General features: G+C 44.6%; 1 protein-coding gene and 1 pseudogene across 9 annotated transcripts in view; both read left to right on the top strand.

The window, feature by feature from the left end:
* Positions 1–1514: 1514 nt before the first annotated feature.
* On the top strand, positions 1515–1993 carry Gm19620 (annotated as a pseudogene).
* A 12502-nt stretch (positions 1994–14495) lies between these two features.
* Lin54 (lin-54 homolog (C. elegans)) overlaps positions 14496–22838 on the top strand; it is a 58607-nt gene continuing 50264 nt past the window's right edge. For 3 of the 9 annotated variants that reach the window (NM_001346583.1, NM_001359914.1, NM_172714.4), the window contains exon 1: positions 14496–14634. Coding sequence is in view for 2 of the 9 variants with exons in the window: in XM_006534883.4 (XP_006534946.1) it covers positions 15308–15329 (22 nt within the window). In the remaining 7 variants the exon portion in view is untranslated. Of the gene's footprint in view, positions 14635–14973; positions 15330–15379; positions 16833–22838 lie in introns of those variants that run through there. The other 6 variants (XM_006534883.4, XM_017320848.2, XM_006534884.4 and 3 more) reach the window with 6 other exon arrangements.

Raw genomic sequence — 22838 nt, 5'->3', positions numbered from 1 at the left:
GGACCCTGTTGTCAAAAGGAAAGGAAAGATGGTTTGTCTGTTCAGTTCTTTTCTTTGTCAGATAGAACAAAAAACTAATTTGGTTACTTTAGGTTAATTTGGGATTTTGTTTCATCTTGTTTTTTGTTTGTTTGGTTGGTTGGTTGGTTGATTTTGAAAGTATGAAGCACCAAAGGAACTTCATCAGTGTGCTGCTCACTGAAACAGCTTCTTTGGGAAAAAAAAAGCCTCTTTCATCTTTGCTTCTCTGAAGGTGAAATAAATAGCTTGATGGTATAAGTTACCATGAGTCATACCAGTTTACAATTATAGTCTGGTCTTTCAGGGCAGGAGTGAGAGCTTGGTCTGAAGCAATGGGCTCCCGTAATTTTATTTGACACCTTTACATCAGCTCAAAATTCAGAATGTTCAAAAACAAAACAACACAAAGCCTCTTGAGGGACTGGAGAGATGGCTTGGTGGTTAAGAGCACTTGCTGCTCTTGCTGAGGACCTGGGTTCAATTTCCAGCATCCATATGGTAGCTCACAACTTCCTGAACCTCTTCGTCCAGGGAATTCGATACCATCCTCTGGCCTGCTGGGCTCCCCCACAGAAGGAGTGCACACACACAGCAATGCACTCAAGCAGACACACATACACATGAAATAAAAATACTAAGTCTTTCAAAAGCAATTGTTAAAATACAGCATGCAGGGTGGGGGAGATAGTTCAGTGCGTAAAGAGAAGGAGGAGTTTGGGTGTCTGGTACCCGTATAAATGACAAGTAGGTTCTGAGGGCTCACTGGCCAACCAGTCTAGCTGAAAGAGCAAGTGTCCAGTTCCGTGAAAATAGTGTGGAGACAGATGTAGGAAAGCTGTCCGTGTGTGCACGCATGGAGAAGTGCACATTCACACACTGGTATAAAAGAACAACCACAGCAACACTCTCAAGGTTTCTGATTTACTATGGAGCTTAGTAAACTCCATGGGATTGATTTTTGCTCCTTCTTGGGACCTCACTTTTCATGTAATCAACCCCTCTTGGGCGTGTCAGGATGGGCAGCATGGCTGCCCTTTGCACTCTATGTATGAGTAAACACAATAAAGATTGCCTGAAGGTAAGAACAGCGATAGCAGATCTGATCATCCGGAAAACTCCCAAGAGACTTCCAGAAGAGCAGCAGGCACACGGCCATGTCACTGGGCAAAGGGGTGGAGGGGGAGGGGGGAGGTGGTTCAGTCCCTGAACAGTGCCGAGAAGAATGGCTAGAGAATTCATCAGCCGTCAATACGGTGCCCGGCGATCGTTTGTTTCTGAAATTTTCCATGTAACATTTTCAGACTGTAATTAACTACAGGAAATTGAAATCTCTGAAAGTAGAATCAGGAAGTTGTGGCACAAATCTCGACACTTGTGTATCACAAACAGGATACATCTCACTGGGGTCAAGTGTGTGAGGTGCAGTGGAAGCATACGGTGTTGGATGAAATTAAAGAGTTACTGTAATGCTCTTTCCTTTTGTGGCCACCAAAATGAAGTTCAATCCCTTCGTGACTTCTGACCAAAGCAAGAACAGCAAAGGGCATTTCAATGTGCCTACTCACATTTGGAGGAAGATCATGTCTTCCCCTATTTCCAAAGAGCTGAGACAGAAGTATAACGTTTGGTCTATGCCCATTCAAAAGGATGATGAAGTTCGGGTTGTTCGAGGACACTACAAAGGCCAGCAGATTGGCAAGGTGGTCCAAGTGTACAAGAAGAAATACGTCATCTACATTGAACGAGTCCAGCAAGAGAAGGCTAATGGCACAACCGTCCATGAGGGCATCCACCCCAGCAAGGTGGTTATCACCAGGCTAAAGCTGGACAAGGACCGCAAGAAGATCCTGGAGAGGAAAGCCAAGTCCCGACAAGGAGAAAGGAGAAGGGCAAATACAAAGAAGAAACAATCGAGAAGATGCAGGAGTAGAGACATCCCATGCACGGCTTTCATTAAAGACTGCTTAAGTAATCCTGTCTTGTGTGGTGTTTTCCAAGGTTTTTTTTTTGTTTGTTTGTTTTTTGTTTTGTTTTGTTTTTTTAAGTTACTGTAACTAAGTGGCTGGTGAGTGTATTCCTTCTTTGGAGTCCAATAAGGTTTGAATAATCAAAGGCTTTTCTGTCTTTGTTTTTACTATCATTTCTTTGTATACTCAGAAAACTCAAAGAGTTTGTTCCTGATGCCAAGTCATCTTTCTAGATGTTTTTGTTAAACTTGCCCTAGATGGATCCTTCCATAGGCAACTTTCTCACATGCTTCCTCTCTTGCCCTCCCCTGATCATTCTTCCTTTCTCTTGAAAAAAATTTATTTATTTTATTTATCAGTACTCTATCTGCATGTACACCTGCATGCCAGAAGAGGGCATCAGATCCCATTACAGATGGTTGTGAGCCACCATGTGGTTCCTGGGAATTGAACTCAGGACCTCTGGAGTGCTTTTAACCATTGAACCATCTTTCTGGGCCCCTGAACATTTTTTCTTTAAACATTTGCCTTTGTAGTGCATCACCTGGATGTTCTGTTGCAACAATATGGATCTCTTTTATAATAACATAGGATGGTGAACATCAGCATTACAGCCCACAGACCTGGCAGTCTCTAGAATCTGTTGCTCTCAGGGAGTTCTCTGGCTAAGTAAGGATAGACAGCACGTCTGTCAAATAATGCTGACAGTCTTAGCAAAAGTGACAATTCCAGTCTGTTGAATGTTTTTGTTTGTTTGGTTGGTTTTTGTTTTGTTTTTGTTTTGTTTTGTTTTTGAGACAGGGTTTCTCTGTGTAGACCTGGCTGTCCTGGAACTCACTTTGTAGACCAGGGTGGCCTTGAACTCAGAAATTAGCCTGCCTCTGCCTCTCAAGTGCTGGGATTAAAGGTGTGCATCACCATGCCCGACATTTTGTTTATTTCTATCTATTGGTTGTTCCTTGAGGTTTTCGATGATGAAGGTGTGACGTCAGTCCAGGCCTATGAGAGAGTATTTTTCAGACCTGACCAGTTATTGTTTACCTTGGTGATGTCATCCCCAGGCTTGTTTTTATGAAAGCAAACACAGGGGGGTGATCTTGGAGGCTCAGTTAGACGTGGTACAGACCTCTCCACAGGTGTGCCTCAAACACACCACTGTGGTATCATGAGGGTCACAAGTGGTGAAGTAGGGGTATCCATATCCAGTATTAAATGAATCCAGACTCTGAAGATGCATCATGGCCATTTCCACATCTCTCTCTCTCTCTCTCTCTCTCTCTCTCTCTCTCTCTCTCTCTGTGTGTGTGTGTGTGTGTGTGTGTCTGTCTCTTTCTTTCTCTCTCTCTCTGTGTGTGTGTGTGTGTCCGTGCTAGTGTCTTCTACTACTCTCCACCTGACTTTTTGAGGCAGGGCCTCTCACTGAACTCAAAGTTCACCAAGTGGCTTGACTGGCCAATTGGTAATCCACCTGTCTCTGCTCCCAAGGGACTGTGGATTTGAACTCAGGCCCTCATACATGAATGATAGCCACTTTGACCCACTGAGCAATCTCTCTAGCACCAATATATTCTTTATATCCCTTTTGATTTTAGTGGTTCTTTTTTTTTTTTTTTTTTTTTGAGTTGGGGCTTCCTGTATACCATGTTGGCCTTTAATTTGTAACTTTATAATAGCTTAGGATAACCATGAGCTTTTGATCCTCCAGCCTCCACTCCCCAACTGCTGAAATTATATGATTATATTCACATGATGTCACTCTTAGCTAGGCCATAGTGTGTGTGTGTGTGTGTGTGTGTGTGTACATGTATTCTTTTAGGAGGCTACAAGCTGATGCTAGGTTTCATCTTCTCTTATTTTTTTTTTTTTGTCCACCTTATTTTTTGAAATAGGAAGCTCACCTGTTATAGCTGGACTCAGCAATAGGCTGGGCTGTTTGCCAGTGAGCTAGCTCTAAGGCTCCACCTACCCATGCCACCATGCACACTGCCATGCCCAGCTTTTATAGGTTTTCATGGGAGTGGGAGGGGACAGGGATGGGAACTCCAGTTCTCACAAGCACCAGGCAGCACTTTACCAACTGAGCTGCCTCCCGAGCCATAGCCAATGCATTCTTCTCTCTCTCTCTCTCTCTCTCTCTCTCTCTCTCTCTCTCTCTCTCTCTCTCCCTCCCTTTCTCTCTCCTTTTTCTTTTCCTTTGTTTGTTTGTTTGTTTGTTTGTTTGTTTGAGGCAGGGTTTCTCTGCGTAACCCTGGCTGTCTTGGAACTCACTCTGTAGACCAGGCTGGCCTAGAACTCAGAAGTCCTCCTGCCTCTGCCTCCCAAGTGCTGGGATTAAAGGCATGTGCCACCACTGCCCGGCTTCCTTCCTTCTTTCCTTCCTTCTTTCCTTCCTTCTTTCCTTCCTTCTTTCCTTCCTTCCTTCCTTTTTTTTTTAATATTGTACAGTGGTATTTTGCCTCCATACATGTCTGTGTGAGAGTGTCAGATCCCCTGGAATAGGAGTTAAAGACAGCTGTGAGCTGCCATGTGGGTGCTGGGAATTGAATCCGGGTCCTCTGAAACAGCAGCCAGTGCTCTTAATTGCTGAGCCAACCTCTCCAGCCCAGACAATGCACTCTTCATGCTAATTTTTAATAGCAGCAACCTAGAAATCATCTGAAAAAGGGTCTTAAATGGGGCGATATTTTTTTTTTTTACTAATGTGGTTTTGTTTATGCTTATTTCTGTTTTCTGTCGGTTTTTGTTTCTGTTTGCCAAAAATCTTAAGGAGGGGAAAAATATTTCTAACGCAATTCTCTTTAGCCATGTAGGAGTGTATAAAGAACTAGTGTGTTTAATGTGGTCAAAATTCAGAGTTGTAAAAATATTTTAGTCTCTTTGCATCCTCACTTTGGATTAGGCTGGCAGTAATTTGGTGAACAAAAACAGGGATTTTTTTTTTTTCCTGGAGGAACACACATATCTAGAAAGGAAGGTTTTCCCGACTTCTTGGTTGTGGTAGGAACAATTTTACTAAACATTTTCACGGGAAAAGGACTTGCCAGTCTGAGATACAGAGCTAACGTAGGTGGTGCAAAGCCCTGGGTTCTGTCCCAGGGAAAGGCAAGCAGGACAGAAGAGGAGGAAGCAGTTCTTTTCCCAGGCTGCTGGACTCTTCATCCTCATGGCTCGTGTCTAAAAAGCTGTATTTCCAGATTTTATATCATTGATAGAGAAAAACAAAGCTTGCTGTCCAGGAGATTCTTCCTCAGTTGAAAGGAGTGAGCTACTTAGCAAGGTACATCTCCATTGGCTTGAGAGAAGGGCAGTAAAGGTTTGGGGGCTGGAGAGATGGCTCAGTGGTTAAGAGCACTTACTCAGAGGACCTGGGTTCAGTTCCTAGCACCCACATCAGGCAGCTGACATCTCGCTGTAACTCCAGCTCCAGGGAAATGCATTCCCTCTTCTGACCTCTGCAGACACCTCACCTTCTCCTGTACGTAGCCACATACATATACACAAATTAAAAGTCACGACTAAAAGAAAGTTGGCGTGTTGAGAAGCGTCTAGCAGATCTTAACACCTTTGGTGTATGACTTCCGTTCACTGAACTCTGCTCCAGCAATGCTGTTTCTCTGGCCAGGAATCTACCACGATGACAATCAGCAGGACAGGCGTCAGCCTCTCGGAGGCACTTCCCTACAGATGCGAGAAGGAAGTCATCCTGAACCCACTTCCTGGTGTACATTCCTGTGTCTATTGCCTTGCCCAACCCAAGCATGCCTCACTAGAGAAGAAATGAGTGTGATTACGTGATTAAGCGCTATTGTGTGTGTGTGTGTGTGTGTGTATTGCTGTCTTTCACATGATCCTGTGTGTGTGCTGTTGTCTTCATCATCTGCGCTCACTCCCCCCTGTTTTGGGTGCTGCTTTGAGACCATCTGTTTTAGTATCACCCTGTGCTTTCTAATCTAGATGGGCACAGTCAGCTCCTCAGACGCCTGTGTTCCTTAAAGGGACTGATGGTCAGAGTAGATGACAATCCCAGTGCTATGAGTACTCTTACTATTATATCAGTAACTTTGACCTTTTCGTGGGACAGAACTAGAAAATGGGTATTTTGGGTTGCTGGGAATTGAACTCAGGGCTCTCCAGCCCCACATCTGTGTCTTCTAATTTCTGTACCCAGAATCCCACTTAGCAAGTATATTAGGGAATTCAGAATGACCCATGATTATTCTTTATATTTGCCTCCCACTATGCTTCCAACAGATCCCAAGTAACAGTGCTAGCACTACTATAGAAATAAGATTAAGAAAAACAGGTGAGGGGGGCAGGGAGATGCCTCAGCAGGTGAGGGGGCTTGCTGCTAAGCCCGGTGGCCTGAGTTCTATTCTGGGGACACACATGGTGGAAAATGAGAACCTTAACATGTGCATGCTCTCATCACACACACACACACACACACACACACACACAAGTAGACCTGGGGAGGGTGTTGGAAGTGCAGTTACAGATGGTCATGAGCTGCCGTGTGGGTACTGCGATATGGATCCTGGTTCTCTGGAAGAGCATCCAGTGCTTGTAACTGCTGAGCCATCTCCCCAGGCCCCCAAACTAGTTCTCCAATAGATTTCTCAGAAAAGCTTCATTGGCAACTATATCCATGCTCCGGAATATTGTTATCACAGGTGCCTTATCTATTTGAAAGTCAGATGTGTTTGGTATTATAAACTGACATACTTTCCTTGAAAATCCAGAGATATTTTCTAACTGGAAAACATCTGATGAGAAGAATTCTGCTGTCACCATAAATCACTTGTTTGTTTCCCCCTAAAATGCTCCCAGGTTTTTTCCTCTAAAGTCTAGTAATTTTACTAGGCAATGTGTCAAAGTTGGGCTTCTGGATCCATTACTCTCAGGTATAAAATGGGCTCCTTCAACTTGTGGTTTTTATATTCCCCACAGTATTACATTTGTATTCTGTTAGAATATTCTGTACAAGGGTTCTTTGGTTACTTGTTTTTGTTTTTTAGATTTATTTTTATTATTTATATGTAAGTACACTGTAGCTGTCTTCAGACACACCAGAAGAGGGCGTCAGATGCCATTACAGATGGTTGTGAGCCACCATGTGGTTGCTGGGAATTGAACTCAGGACCTCTGGAAGAGCAGTCAGTGCTCTTAACTGCTGAGCCATCTCTCCAGTCCACCAGTACTCTTAAATCTCTGAACCGTCTCTCTAGACCTGACACTTTAAGTTATCTTCTGAGTCCTGCTTCTCATGTAAATCTTACTATGTTGTTCCAGTCCCGTATCATCATTTTCTTATCAATTCTGGGAGCATTTAAAGCTTTTTAAAAAATGTTAGCTAGGCTGGGAATATGCTTCATCAGGTGAAGGAAGGCATATGCACCCCAGCCTGACAATCTGAGTTCAGTCCCTGGTCCCAAGGTGGAAGGAGATAATCTACCCCTGCAAGTTGTCCTTTGCCTTCCATGGGTACACATGCACAAACTAAGTCAAATGTGAACAACTCTACACTCTCTTATTTCAGTTTAGTTGATGATTACAGCCCTTTTTCTTTCTTTCTCTCTCTCTCTCTTTCTTTCTTTCTTTCTTTCTTTCTTTCTTTCTTTCTTTCTTTCAACCCTTTGCTTCCAGAAGTGCGATTTCCTAGGAGCCACAGGGAATGTGCAAACTATACTCCTTTTTAAAAAAAAATATTTATTTATTATATGTAAGTACACTGTAGCTGTCTTCAGACACTTCAGAAGAGGACATCAGATTTAGTTACAGATGGTTGTGAGCCACCATGTGGTTGCTGGGACTTGAACTCAGGACCTTTGGAAGAGCACTCTTAACCGCTGAGCCATCTCACCAGCCCTACAACCCTTTTCCTAACACTCACGAGCAAACATTCTCTAATATTCAACAAGAACACTTTCTGTTATTTCCTTCCTTCTAGAAACTCTAATCCCTGATACACCTTATTTTTTAAAGTTTTATCTTTGCTAGTGTGTGTGTGTGTGTGTGTGTGGTGTGTGTGCAGTATGTGTGTGTCTGCATGCGCACACATGCCATTAGGAGCTAGAAGAAGGCCTGGGATAGCTCAGACTGCTGGAGTTGCAGGAGGTTGTGAGTCTTCGGACCTGGAATCAAACTCTAGTTGTTTGCAGGAGGGACTGCCTGCTGAGCCATCTCCCCAGTTCCCCTGCTCTGCCTTCATTACAACTAGATAAAGGAAAATTCTTCTAATGTTATTTCTCTTCAGTACTCCCCCCCCCCCCCCCCCCCCCCGGGGAACTTCCAGAACCAGCTGACTACTGCCTGCTCTAACTCACCCAGTTCCTTGGTTTCATTACACTAAACGGATATTTTGATTTAATTTCAGCCAACATTTTCTTTGTATCCTTCTTCTTTTCAGCTATCTGTAACAGTTGTGTTTTAAGTCTGTTACATTGTTATTGTATAGACTGCCTTGCATATGCAAAGTAAATTACCTACCTCAGATTCCTGACTTCCCTGCATCCCTAATTTGATGAGACCTGTGTTTGTTTATTAGCAAGAAGTCACGGGCATCATGCATGCACATGGAGGTCAGAGGCAATCCCAGAGAGTCTGTTCTCTCACTGTCCAGTTCTGGTTTTTGGAACTACTTTATTTCTTTCCACTTTTATTTCTATTCATTCATTCATTCATTCATTCATTCACCCATTCATTCATTTATGGAGACAGTATGCCATGTGGTTTTTTTTTCTTTTCCTGAAGAGATTAAAAGACTTCTATTCATACAATAGAATGCCACTGACAGACCAAAGAAAGAATCCACCCAACAGGAGCTCAATGCACCAACAAATGTATTAGGGCTACTTATAGGAGCTACTTGCAGAAATGTGGACAGGAAAGGCAGCTGCATTACCTATAGTTTACAACAGCACTGGAGACAACTCAAAAAGGCTGCATTTGCCCCTGCACAACCCAGATGCAGCTCAGCTGGTTCAAAGTTCTCCTTTCCCCAGCAACAGTTACTGAATACAATCTTGGGGAAGGACCTTGTGAGTCTTGTAAGTTTCAGGAGTGTCTTAGTCAGGGTTTCTATTCCTGCACAAACATCATGACCAAGAAGCAAGTTGGGGAGGAAAGGGTTTATTCAGCTTTCACATTCACATTGCTGTTCATCACCAAAGGAAGTGAGGAACTCACACAGGGCAGGAAGCAGGAGTTGATGCAGAGGCCATGGAAGTATGTCACTTACTGGCTTGCTTCCCCTGGCTTGCTCAGCTTGCTTTCTTATAGAACTCAAGACTTTCAGCCCAGGGAAGGCACCATCCACAATGGGCCCTCCCATCCTTGATCACCAACTGAGAAAATGCCTTACAGCTGGATCTCATGGAGGCATTTCCCCACCTGAAGCTCCTTTCTCTGTGATAACTCCAGTCAAGTTGACATACAAAACCAGCCAGTACCAGGAGCTTTCTGAGATGGGTGGATTTTATTTATTTTCTGAGATTTGCAAAAGTTTCACTTCTTGAGTCTACAGAAGCCTTCCTCCAGGAAGTAATGTTTCAATTTGAAGCAAGTAGCCTCTACAAAACACATGGTCTGGCTGTGAGGCCCCAAGTAGTCTCACCTGATTCTCAGGCCTCACACTTCAGAACTCCATAGTTACAGCTTGTGTTGCTGTCCTTATTCAGGTTACTGTTGCTGCGATGAAACATTATGATCAGAAACAAGCTGGGGAGGAAAGGGTTTCAAAGATCCATCACTGAAGGAAGCCAGTTCAGGAACTCAACAAGGGCACGAACCTGGAGATATCGGAGCTGATGCAGAGGCCATGGAGGGGCACTGATTTCTGGCTCACTAAGCCTGCTTTCTTACAGAACCCAGGACCACCAACCCAGGGGTACACCACCTACAACCACCTGCTGCCCCCCCCCACCCCCATCAAGCACTAATTAAGAAAATGCCCTATAGCTGGATTTTATGGAGGCATTTTCTTGGTAGAGGCTTTCTCTTTTCAGATGAGTCTAGCTTTCGTCAAGCGGCCATGACAGTTGTCTCTCCTATTTTAGCATTCACTCCCAGTGAGCCCTAACAGGAAGTCCATGAGAAGCATGTTTGTGTAGGTTTGCATGTTCACCGGTCTCTGTCACCTGACTCTGCAGTGCAATCTGGGCTGAGCTGACAGCTTTGTCCTGTGGAGCTTCCAGGGGTTCTGGTGAGACATCAAAGCCATACAGCACCAGAGATAGCCTGTCTCTCATCAGCCCCTCCCTCTTCTAACTTCTTTCTAACAATTTAAAGCTCTTCTCTTTATAAAGACTAACCTAGGGCATGCTTAGGCACGTCTTTTCCAACACATCTTGCCTGCCAGGAACACTGGTAGATGCAAGTCTGTATTTGAGGGAAGGACATTTTCTAAAAGCATTTGCTTAATGATCACCGTTCTGTTTTCTCTTCCCTTTTCCCAGATAACCAGGGCTTGCTTTATCTTCCTAGTAACTTGTATTCTTCATCATAATTTCCACCTTATTCGTGTCTTGCTTTGGGTTTTATGGTAATCTTCTCCAAGCAGGTGTGGTAGCACACACACCTTTAATCCCAGTACTAGGAAGACAGAGGCAGGCAGATCTCTGTGAGTTCAAGACCAGCCTGATCTGCATAGAGACTTCCAGGCCAGCCACATATTAAGACCATGCCCCTCTCCCAAATATCCTTTCCATATCTCAACCCATTAAGGAGGATTCAATTTCTCCTTCAACATATAAACATAGTTTTCCCTAGAAATCATGTTTTGGGGGGAACAGAGGATATAGCACTTGCCACTGAACATGAGGGTCCAGGTTGGATCCACAGCACCCACATAAAAGCCAGGCACAGTCAGATGCACTTGAAATCCCAGCACTGGACAACTGAGACAAGAGGATCTGTGCGGCTCGCTGAGTGGCAGCCTCACCTAATTGGTGAGACCCAGTGAGGGGCCCTTTCCCCAAAAAATCAAGGTATACAACTCCTAAAGAATGACACCTAACGATGACCTCTGACCTCCATATACATGTACATGCAGACACACACACACCAAAGAAATAAATAAGGATTTGCTTTCTTTCTTCTTTTTAAAAAAGATTTGTTTATTTTACATATATGAGTACACTGTAGCTGTCTTCAGACACATCAAATGAGGGCATCAAATTCCGTTACAGATGGTTGTGAGCCACCATGTGGTTGCTGGGAATTGAAGTCAGGACCTCTGGAAGAGCAATCAGTACTCTTAACCACTGAGTCATCTCTCTGCAGCCCACATGAGGATTTTCTTGAGTATATGCATATGAAGATGTTTTGAGTGTTTATAATTAATGCCCATCAGTGGAAGCAGCCTACATACTCATTACAGTCAGGAGAGCAGACACACAAAGTTCAGAGTACTCATTCAATCCACCACTCAGCATTAGAACGGAATAAAGAACAAACACATGCAACATTAGTGATTTTAAAGGTGTTTTACTGAAGCCGGGCGTGGTGGCGCACGCCTTTCATCCAAGCACTCGGGAAGCAGAGGCAGGCGGATTTCTGAGTTCGAGGACAGCCTGGTCTACAAAGTGAGTTCCAGGACAGCCAGGGCTATACAGAGAAACCCTGTCACAAAACAAACAAACAAAGTTTTACTGAGTGAAAGAAGCCATGCAGTAATTTAAAAAATGCTGAAAGGATCTATCTATGTGAAGCTGTAAATCAGGCAAAACTAATTCATAGCTATAAATCTGGTGCCTGGGCGGGGTTGAAGAGATGCCGCTGAAATTACAAGTGAGTACTGCTCCCACTGTGGACCCAAGTTCCACTCCCAGCTTTGCGGGTTCCATGCCAGGCTTACACCTGTCTGTACCTCCAGGACCAGGGAGGTCTAATACCTTTGACCTTCTTGGGCACCTAAGCTTGTGCATATACCCACACATAGCTGCACACATGCATGTAATTAAAAGTAATAAAAATAACATTTAATGTAATTTTGAAGCTGGTGAGATGGTTCACCAGATAAAAACATGTGGCCACATTCACGAAAATTTAAAACAACCCCACCCCCCAAAAAAAACCCTCCACAATTCTTAGTTTACATAAGCATGAGAGGAAAGTCATGCGTTGGATTTGGTTTATAAGCTTTCATGTGCCAACGCCTGCTCTTGGGGATGCTCTTTTATTAGGGAATGGTTCAAGAAGAAGCACACGGGCAAGTCTGACCAGTGACTCAGGAAGACATGTCATCTGAGGGCATGCTTAACTTGCTACTGAAAAGAGGTTCATGGGAGGAAGACCTTGGCTCTGTGGCCAACATGTGTGATTTGTGTGTGTTTTATGTGTTGCTGGGTACCAGCCATAAATCCTCAAGAACGAAGGCAAACCCTTCAGGATAGTTTCATGAAGAACAAGAACTAGCAGATGTCTCTGTTTTCTATGTTTGCTTTACTTTGTTTTTTGAGTCAGGTTGACCCCAAACTCTTGATCCTCCTGTCTTTCCCTCCCAGGCAGCATGCAGTGACTGAAATGCACACTGCTGCGCCCAGATGTGCCTTTGAAGATGTCATTTCTCTTCAGAATTAGTCTAGGAAAGCTAGCATTGAAAAATAAGAAAAGAATACTTTGTCCTATGTACTTTACACAGCGCGCAGAGAGTCACCAACCATGTGAACTGCTTTTGCTGAACTGTGACCTACGGTTGAAAGCAGTCTAGTGAATGTCAATATTGAACTACAATTAAACAGCAGATAGCTTTGGGGGCAACTTTTTGAGTTCCCAAGGCAGTAATGACAGCTCCAGAATTATTTATTTATATAAGACGAGCAGTTTGATTGGACAAGGGATCAATCCTTTGTGTGCACAGCTATTGACATGAGTTGGTTTTTTTGTTTTTTGTTTTTGACAGGGTTTCCCTGTATAGCCCTGGCTGTCTTGGAACTCACTTTGTAGACCAGGTTAACCTCGAACTCAGAAATCTGCCTGCCTCTGCCTCCCAAGTGCTGGGATTAAAGGCGTGCACCACCACTGCCTGGCTTCTGTTGCTGCTTTTTTGTTTGTTTGTTTTTTTATTTTATTTTATTATTTTTTCTGAGACAAGTTTCTTTGTGTAGCCCTGGTCGTCCTGGAATCTTGATTCAAGGAAAAGAAGGAAACAGTGTGTGTGTGTGTATGTGTCTTACTGAAAGATGCAGGCTGAGTGCTGGGCTCAAACTCCCAATCTTCTTCTTGCTTCAGCCTTTAAAAAGCTAGAATATGGAGGTGGGCCACCCTGCCCAGCTAAAAGCTTTATTTTATTCTTGATTTTATATGAATTGTATTTATTTTTAAGATTTTATTTTCATGCATATCTGTGTATTTGTTTGTGCCCTCAGAGTCGTGAAGAGGATGTTGGATTCCCTGAAACTGGAGTTACAGGCCTTGTAAGTCACCTGGTGTGGGTGCTGGGAGCTGAACTTAGGTCCTTTATAGGAACGGTACCGGGTCCTAACCATGGTCCTAAGCACGGAGACATCTGTCCAGTTCCTTCTAAGAATTATAATATTCAGCACAGTTGTTGAGTGTTATATAATGCATCACTGGATACCACAGTTCTTATATTCACTAATGTAAAACTGTCATTCTCCACATACATTAAACGCTATGTCATGGTGTGAGTTGTTTTGACCAGATTGCTGACACTGATAAGATTGTACTAGTCATTTTAGTCGTTGTAAAAAATCCACAGTAAACCCGGAAATGTTGCCCTTATTCCTTAGGTCCTGTTTTGTAGTAGTGGTATCAGAACTGTGTCAGCTTGGTGGAAGGAACTCAGAATTTTTCTACCAAGGTGAGGTGTGGAGGTGGGGGTTATCTAAATTTGGGGCCTCAGTCTCTCTGCCTTTTTTCTTCTAGTGATGCCCCCACAGTACCCCCAGGAATACTTGGTTGGAAAGCGATACCTTTAACTTATCTCCCGCCTCCTTCGTGTGGTTCCCCAGGTAGTTTCACGTTGTAAGGCCTTTTTAAAATTTAATATATATTTTTTATTTCTTGGATTTATAAATATCCCAGGAAATGAGATGACTGAATGCAAAGAATCCATATGTATCAGTATAAGGTGTGTTGCAAGACAAATTATCAAAAACTCCCTTTCAAGGTAACTCTGCGTGCTCTCTCAGGAGCTTTTAGGAGCCCCTTGCAACGTTCACGTCTAAACCCCAACAGATTTATTAACATTTGAGAAAGGATGCGGACTCTCTCTTCACTCAGGCGCATCACCAAGCGGGGGCGCGCTGGAAACCGCACTGACCGAGGTTTAGTCACAAAGCCAGAAGCACGAACCCACTTGGAGTTCCCCGCCTTCCCTTTGACGGAGGCCCCAGGAGCAGTCACGTGGAACCCCAGAGCGCTCCCCCAGCCCTGCGCAAAGACGCGACTCGGGTTGCCAGGGGGCGGAGCAGGGGCGCGGAAGGGGCGGGGCTCGGGCCGCCGGCGGGGGCGGGGCGGCGCGCGGGCGGGGCGGGGCGGCCCGGCGTATTATGGGATGCGGCGGTGGAATGGCGCTGGGCGTGATTTTGAACAAACCCGGGTCTGTGTTTCGGAGGCGCCGCCGCCGCGGCTGCTGGGAGCCCGGGGAGCGCGGCGCGAGAAGGAGGCGGCGCCGCCGGCTCGGGTGAGTGTCAGCTCCGGAGACCCGGGCTGAGCGGCGGGGACCGGCGCCGGGCCCGCGCTCGGGGCGAGCGGCGCGCGGGCGGAGAGCGCGGCGGCGGCTCCGGGCAGCCGGGCGGTGGGCCGGTGGGCCGCGGCGGACCGAGGGTTGTCGGGGCGCGGCGCGAGCGGCGGGCGCCGGAGAGCGCGGCTGTCAGTCGGCGGGCCGGCGCCGCCCGCCCCGCGCTCGGGAGGAAGGGCTGGGCGGCTGTTGACAGGCTCTCGGCGCGGCCCGGGAAGCGGCTGCCGGCCCCGGGCTTCTGGGAACCTGTTTTGCTGCTGTGTCATTTCGTACCAGCGCCTCCTTTCGCTGCTGCCCGGCGCCGCGTTCTTCCTACGCCCCTTTGTATGGACTCTTCTGGGTGTGTGTCCGTTTCCCTCGCGAAGCCCACCAGCCAAATGTCATAGTGTCCCCGCGGTGCACGGGGGAAGGGAGCGGGCTGGGACTCAGCCTGGTCAAGCAACGGTAAACAACCATCCGAGTGCCGGTGGACCCGGCTGTTGGTGGGGAATAAAGTTGAAAGATGGAGAAACTGGGAACCCCTTCCACGCTCAGCCTCTAGCGGGCTCTCGGTAGAAACGCGCCGGGAGTGGGTGGGAGACAGCCCTTGACTAAGCCTGAGCCTGCTGACTTTTATATGGAGGTGTCATTCAAACAAGGTAGGGAAATGAAATGGCTTCTGCTTCTTCCTTATTCTTAGGGAAACTTAAGACAGTAGATTAGCCTTGTCCACAACCCTGAGATTCAGCTTGCTGGTTTCTGTTAGGTCTTTAAGAGCTTATAGTATGACTGAATGATAAAGAATAAAGCTTTTGAACTGGCAATTAGTAAGGCTTTCTGAAGTCAAACAGCTAACTTTTGGAGGATGCTGGTCCTATTAAGCCTTGCAGCTTATATGTTCTTAATTCCTTACATGATTAATTACTTCTATTCCCTCTTGGGTGCTTATTAGACTACACCATGAGAGGAACTGGAAGGGGGTGGGAGATGGATAGGTTGTTCCGGAATCTTGTTCTAAAGCAAGCTGTTTTTTTCCCCCCTCTGCATTGAACAAGTGTTATCAGCAGCAGATGGTTTTTAATTTGGAAACTTAGATCCTAAAGTCAGTTGGCAAAGGGTTCTAGCGAAGAGCTGGATTTTCTATATGTTAGAAGTTGATGGTTATGAATGATAATAGAGTTGAATCAGTAATTTAAATTTAGTAGTACCTGAGTATCTTAAACCAACGACAAATTGACATAATGTTGTTCATGGGCAAAAATGGTCAAAGTTGAGAGGAAAACAGTTCAGAACTTTATTCTTAAAAATGAAGGGGAGAGGAGACCAATGTCTGCATGATCAGCGCCTGTAATTTAAGGATGTCCGAGAAGTCAGGCATGCATATAGAAATAGCCATACTGTCAACATAGTCCTATGAGTGGAGTAGAATGCCAGCGTTGGTGAGTGACGTTAAAGCTCTCCAGTGACTCTGAAATATACGTGAAACATGGTCTACCATCTCTCTCAAGTGTGTTTCTGGAAATGAAAGTTTGAGGTTTTACTGTTCTTGTGTCAGATTCCACACGGCTTGCCTTCCTAACCAACATCCAGGCCTTGGAATCCCGCAGGTATCACGATTCCCCGTGGCGTTCCTGCGGGTCTCCCGGGTGCCGAGTGTTTGGTATTGGGATGTTGGGTCTGGCATGACCCGCCGGTGAGCCCTAGAACCTCTCCCTCCCCCCTGAGTGCGTTTGAAGGTTGGCGGGGCGGACGGGAGGTTTCCCCGGATATGTGGGTGTGCGCTGCTCCGGAGGGCGGGCCGGGGCGGGAGCAGGAGGAAGGGGGAGGTGACTGGCGGCGGTGGCGGCGGCGGCTGGGGCTCGGCTGTCGGGGGAAGCTGCTGAGCTGTGATGGTGATGACGAGGTGAAAATGGCGGATCTTTCGAAATACAATCCCGGCCTCTGACATACCAGAGGCGGCGGCCGCGGCGACATCGCCACCCCGGCTCCCTCCTGGGTCCCCGGGTACCCTATAGCGCTCCATTTCGTGCAAACTGGGAAAGGAAGCAGCTGGACAGAGCTACGGTGCACAGGCAAAACAAGCACTGCCCGGGCTCGAAATTGCCCGGGACCTCTGGAGCCCGCTCGGAGCCGGAGGGTGGAGAAAGCGGCAGCCTCTGGAGGTAGAGGAGAAGGGGGGTACCCGAGGGTTCTCTGTTTGCAGAGCTCATTTTTGGGAGTTGGGGGAGGAAATGCGTTGGGAATCTAGAATGACTTGTCCGGAGGAGTGCAAAGAATCTGTAGCCTTGTAATGACATCAACGTTTTGTTATTATTATTGTTGTTATTATTATTATTTTGACTATCGAGAGGACTGAGTTTGCTTATACCTAAGGCTGCTACAGAGGCCTAGAGGAACCGCTAGTACTTACCATGATTTCCTGATAGAATACTTAAAATACCCACTCAGTGGGGCTTGGCTGATGGTGTCCAGCAGTTAGGGAGTTGTGTTTCTTTGGGGAGGCACAACATTGGTATTTTCTTCTACATTTAATGTCGGTGACAGGACATAGTCTGGAACTTGTTGGGGTGTGGGTCCTCATCTATTTTTGAACATATGGACCAGTTTTGTGGTTATCAAAAATTTTTTATATGGCTTTGTCATCTTTGGGGTGGCACCTTTGATCCTGCCACTTGGCAAATAACAGTTGATACTGTAAATCATATTTTCTGTTCATTTTTAAATGGAATTTCTTCTATGTCCCCACCTAATTTCATGAATTCAGAGAATGAAGTTATGGGAGATTTTATAATAGGCTGTATACTACGAGTGAAATTCTGTTTGGGAGCACGGTTCTGCTTATGAATTTGCCTTCACTGTCAGAGATGTGATGATTGGATGAAAGCTTTGAGTGTATATAGCTGATAAAGACAATTAGAATCTGTTATGTGACAAATGTTGCTTCCTTGTTCAGGTACCTAGAGCACTGTTACTTACCTTCATTGTAAGACTTGAGTGACCTTATAATGGCCCCAGCTTACTTTAGTCATCTGATGATCCATACTGGTTTAGATTGTTATAGGGTCCTAGGTAGTCTCCCTGCATCCAACAGGAAAGGGTTACATGGTCTATACAATTTTATAAACTGGTTTGGGGCTCTTCTTTTTTCTTCACCTTTAGTGGTAGAAGGTTGGGTCAGTGACCTTGAATTATAAGAGTAAACAGAGGTTAATAGTTAAGAAATGCCTACTAGTAATATTTGCAACTAGCAATAAGTTTTCTTACTCGGGTTGTTTACACAGTGATACTATGTGTTTTATATATTACCATGTGGTATATTGTGATATACAGGACAAATATTTTGAATGTGTATATATAGTTCGAACTTTGGCTTTCACTTAAAACAACCATGAGAAGCCAAAGAATGTTTTACAGTAACTACCTGAGAGGTATTTAGAAGATTTAATTATTTATAATTTGAGGGGCCAGCCAGATGGCTCAGCAGGTAAGGCACTGGGCATACCAATAGTGATTCTCTCTAACTTATTTTTGGCAAGTGTGCTCCCAATAAATAAGCGAAAAATATTAATGTTGTGGCCGAAGAGATAGCTCATCCATTAAGAGTGTCTCATGCTTTGAGGAGTTTCCGCTTCACGGCTGCTTTTAACTCCAACTGCAGGAATCTGATGCTCTCTCTGGCCTCAGAAACCTGCATGTAGGTGGCACATACACACATCTGCACATACACAGATCAAAAATAACTCCTTTTTAAAAGGAATTAAGCACTAAAATTTACACACATACATGCACATACCCATATACATATATCTGCACACACACACACACACACACACACACATATATAATTTGATTTTGTGTTATTCAGTAGGAATTAGGTGGGTTATTTTTGTTTTTTTGTTTTTGTATTGGGTTTTTGTTTTGTTTTATTTATGCTGCAATTATTTTGGTACACATCAGTTAACTTACTTAGAGTAAGAGTAAGAATTTTTAAAACTTTAAATGCTTGGTCATTTTGGTTTTCTGTTTGTTTTGTGATGGAGTCTTGCTATGTAGCCCAGGCTAGCTTTTTCGTGTGTGGGCATTTTGCCTGCATGTATGTCTGTGCACCACATGCATGCATGCCCACAAGCATTGGATACTCTGGAGCTGGGGATGCAGACGGCTGTGAGCTGCTGCCATGTAGGTACTAGGTTTTTGGAAGAGCAGCTGCTTCCCTTAACTGCCAAGCTCACGGTTTGTTGCCTTTTTGGTTGATTCTTAGTGATTATCTGTCTCTCTTGTCCTTTTTAGATAGTCTTTTTCTGTAGCCTAGGCCGGCCTGAAATTCATAGCACAGACTAACCTCTAACTAAGAATGTCCCCAATGCTGGGGTTGCAGGTGTGAGCCTCCATGTGCTGGGGTTGCAGGTGTGAGCCTCCATGTGCTGGGATTGCAGGGGTGAGCCTCCATGTGCTGGGGTTGCAGGTGTGAACCTCCATGTGCTGGGGTTGCAGGTGTGAGTCTCCATGTGCTGGGGTTGCAGGTGTGAGCCTCCATGTGCTGGGATTGCAGGGGTGAGCCTCCATGTGCTGGGGTTGCAGGTGTGAGCCTCCATGTGCTGGGATTGCAGGTGTGAGCCTCCATGTGCTGGGGTTGCAGGTGTGAGCCTCCATGTGCTGGGGTTGCAGGTGTGAGCCTCCATGTGCTGGGGTTGCAGGTGTGAGCCTCCATGTGCTGGGATTGCAGGTGTGAGCCTCCATGTGCTGGGGTTGCAGGTGTGAGCCCCCATGCTCTGTTTGTGGTTACCTTTTAAAGGACCTCTTCTCTTTTTTGGGAATGGTGGCAGCTTGGAAACAGGATCTGTCTGTTAGCCCTGGTTGTCCTGGATGTCACTGTGTAGACAGACTATTCTGACATTGAACTCAGATAGATCTATTTGCTTCTGAGTGCTGGAATTAAAGGCGTGTATTGCCATACCCAGCTGTGATTGCTATTATTATTTATTAAATTATAATTAAATCATTCCCCATTCTCCCTCCTCCCTCCAAAACCTCCCCCATATATACTCCTTGTTCTTTTTGAAGTTCATGGCCTCCTTTCTTATTCATTCTTGTTGCATAGGTGTGTGCGCACATGCATGTGTGGGTGCAAGTATATATGTGTGTGTGTGCACTCGAGGCTATTCCTAAATGCATGAGCACAGCCTACTCACTCTATATAATTGTAGTTAATTTGTTTCCTAATGTGAAACTTGAGAATCTGGAACACTTCTGATTCCAGACCTTTTGGATAAGGAATAGTCAACGTGTATTGGGGGTTGTCTGTGAGTCCTATACTATGCAAGGGATATAAGTAAAATAAACATCATTGCCCCAGAGGGCTTTCTGATTAAGACTCACTACAGATAAAGTTGAAATGATTGGCTGAAAGGGGCCTTACTGCACTAGGCTTTGAGTTGCAAACAACGTTTGAATAGAACGGCAGCCTCAGAAATGTACCTAGGGACATGTATCCAGTACTGTTTATGTAAGATGTACTGTAGATTAGAGGATATAAGTAAAGTGCCATAGTATGCTCCAGGCTGTAGAGATTGGATACTGTTGATTGCAAAAGGATGAAGTAATTAGTACACAATCTGTCAAAGATTAGAAAGATTTAATTTAATTAATTTACTGTTTTGTGTGTGAGCTCACATGTCCTGGCCCTTATGTGGAGGTCAGAGGACAACTGATGTTTGAGAGTTGGCTCTCTTCTCCCACTATGTGGACCCACAAATCAAACTCAGGTCATTAGGCTTGGTAGCAAGCAAATTTACCAACTAAGCCATCTATCCAGCCCCAGATGAAAAGATCTGGAACCTCTGCATACATGCTATAGCTGAGTGGCTTGGTGTTCTTGTGGAAATCCTAACAGTGGGAGAGGTGTGTGTAGGGGGTAAGGATGGTGGTGGAGGAGTGGGGTGTGTGTGTGTGATGGAGTGAAGAAGTGTGGCTGTTCCTGACTCTTTGGCCTACTTGTGGGACCAGGTTGCCTTGACCAGCCTTGATGTGATGGTCTTATGGTATGCAATGTTTGGTTAATGTCCCTGGGAGGCCTGCTTTTCTCCTAGGAGAGGAGCTAGGGGGTGGATCTGGGGGAGTGGGAGGCTGGGGGGCTGGAAGGAGTGGGGGAGGGGACTGTTGGGATGGAATGTATGTGAGAAGAATTTTTTTCTTAGATTTTTTTATTATTTAAATGTATTTTATTCATCAAACATATTAATATTATTGAGTATTTTGAGAATCAAATAATACATAAAAATTGTTCAACTTTTATATGCATATCCTTTCATACCCTAAAAATATCATTGATGAATATTTAATACTATCCATAACTGAGGATCCTATATATTATGTAGAATACTAAATTGTTTCAAAACATACAAAATATTCTTTGGGAATTAAGGATAATGATCAGACTTAGTCCGTGGAGAAGAATTTTTTTAAAAATTAAAAAAAAATATCACATTTTGACATGCCTCATTGAGAAATATAGAAAATTAAGTGGTTAGAGAAAAAAAACATGCAAATAAAGAGGAAAATGAGGAAATATATACAATGAATGGTGAAGAAGTGACCATAATAAAGAAGATGGTAGTTAGCTGAGTGTGGTGGCACCCATCTTTAATCTCAGCACCCAGGAGACAAAAACAGGTCGATTTCTGCAAGATGATGATGATGACGACGACGACAAAAAAAGAAAAGACATTTGAAGAAAAATTATATGGAAAATATTGACCAGTGTTATTTTTCTTTAATTTATTTAGGGTACACAATGATGGCCTTACTGGGTATCAGTAAGGATATTAATATGGGAATCTAAGAGGCTTGGGTTAGCATCTGTCTTAGTTTTGTTTCTCATAGCTGTGATGTTGTAGCCTGCAGTTCCAGGTGGCCGTCTGTGGTTGCAGAGCAATTAGGATGGTAGGAACCTGAGGCCGCTTGTCATAGCCTCCAGCATTTGGCGGCCGCTTCTCAGATGACTTACACTAAGCATCCTTGTTTCACTCTGTCTTTTGGACAAACCATGGCCATTGCACAAATGCCTCAGTCCCTGTGGTGACCAGCACAAGGCTGTTCCATCCGGGAAAGGTCCATCTTGGTGGGGAAGGCAGGGCAGCAGGAGTGCTGTGAGTCTGGCTGTCACACTGCATCAGCAGTCTGGAAGGAGAGCATTTGCTTATTGACGTGGCATCATGATGCAGCTGAAGAAAGTCACAGTGAGACAGACAGGTGATGCATCCCTGGGACTCGGATGGATGGTGCATACACAGAGCGTCTCACAGCGCGCCCAAGAAGAGATTACAGGAGAAGCAGCGCCTAGAGCTATGACTGGAAAATGGGTCTTTCTTTTACTTTCTTTCTTTTTTTTTTTTTTTAAAGATTTATTTATTTATTATATGTAAGTACACTGTAGCTATCTTCAGACACCCCAGAAGAGGGCATCAGATCTTATTACGGATGGTTGTGAGCCACCATGTGGTTGCTGGGATTTGAACTCAGGACCTCCGGAAGATCAGTCAGTGCTCTTAACCGCTCAGCCATCTCTCCAGCCCCCGAAAATGGGTCTTTCTACCTAGTAGAATCCTAATAAATAGCATGTGTGAGATAAGGTCTTCCTACATAGTCCATGCTGACACTGAATTCATGATACTCCGGCTTTAGCCTTCTGGTATGTTTCTTCTGTGGTAACCCTCTGTAATAAATTCTTTAAAATAGCAAGATGTAGCCTTTTATTTCCATCTATATTATTTTAAAATTTTAGATAAAGTTTACTTCTTTTTCATTGTCCCTGTGCTAAATCAAATCTGTTTCCCTCTGCTGTGGAGTTTTTACTGTGGCAGTCTTGAACTGTTGTCCAAGCTAACGTCGTTGAGATGATATATTACCTCCTTGTCTGTTGGTTACTTCTAAACTCTTGAGGGCTTAATTTTCCAAATATTCTCAAAGTGAGAAAGTACCTTTAGTTAAACTACTGATAAAAGTGCAACTAGTTAGAAATTTAGACCTTGTAGATTTTTAGATAGAAAGTATTTTTAGAAGGTATTGTTGAAAAGCTTACTTGAAAATAGCTTTTCAGCTTGTTAGCATGGCTTATGGTGGTTTGGATTTCTTACTTAAATCGCTGTAAAGTCCCAGAGCACTGTACA

The sequence above is a fragment of the Mus musculus genome, chromosome 5 (genome assembly GCF_000001635.26).
Source record: "Mus musculus strain C57BL/6J chromosome 5, GRCm38.p6 C57BL/6J".
NCBI lineage: Eukaryota > Metazoa > Chordata > Mammalia > Rodentia > Muridae > Mus > Mus musculus.
The sequence above is the reverse complement of the archived record's forward strand: the minus strand, read 5'-3'. Positions and strand labels throughout refer to the sequence as shown.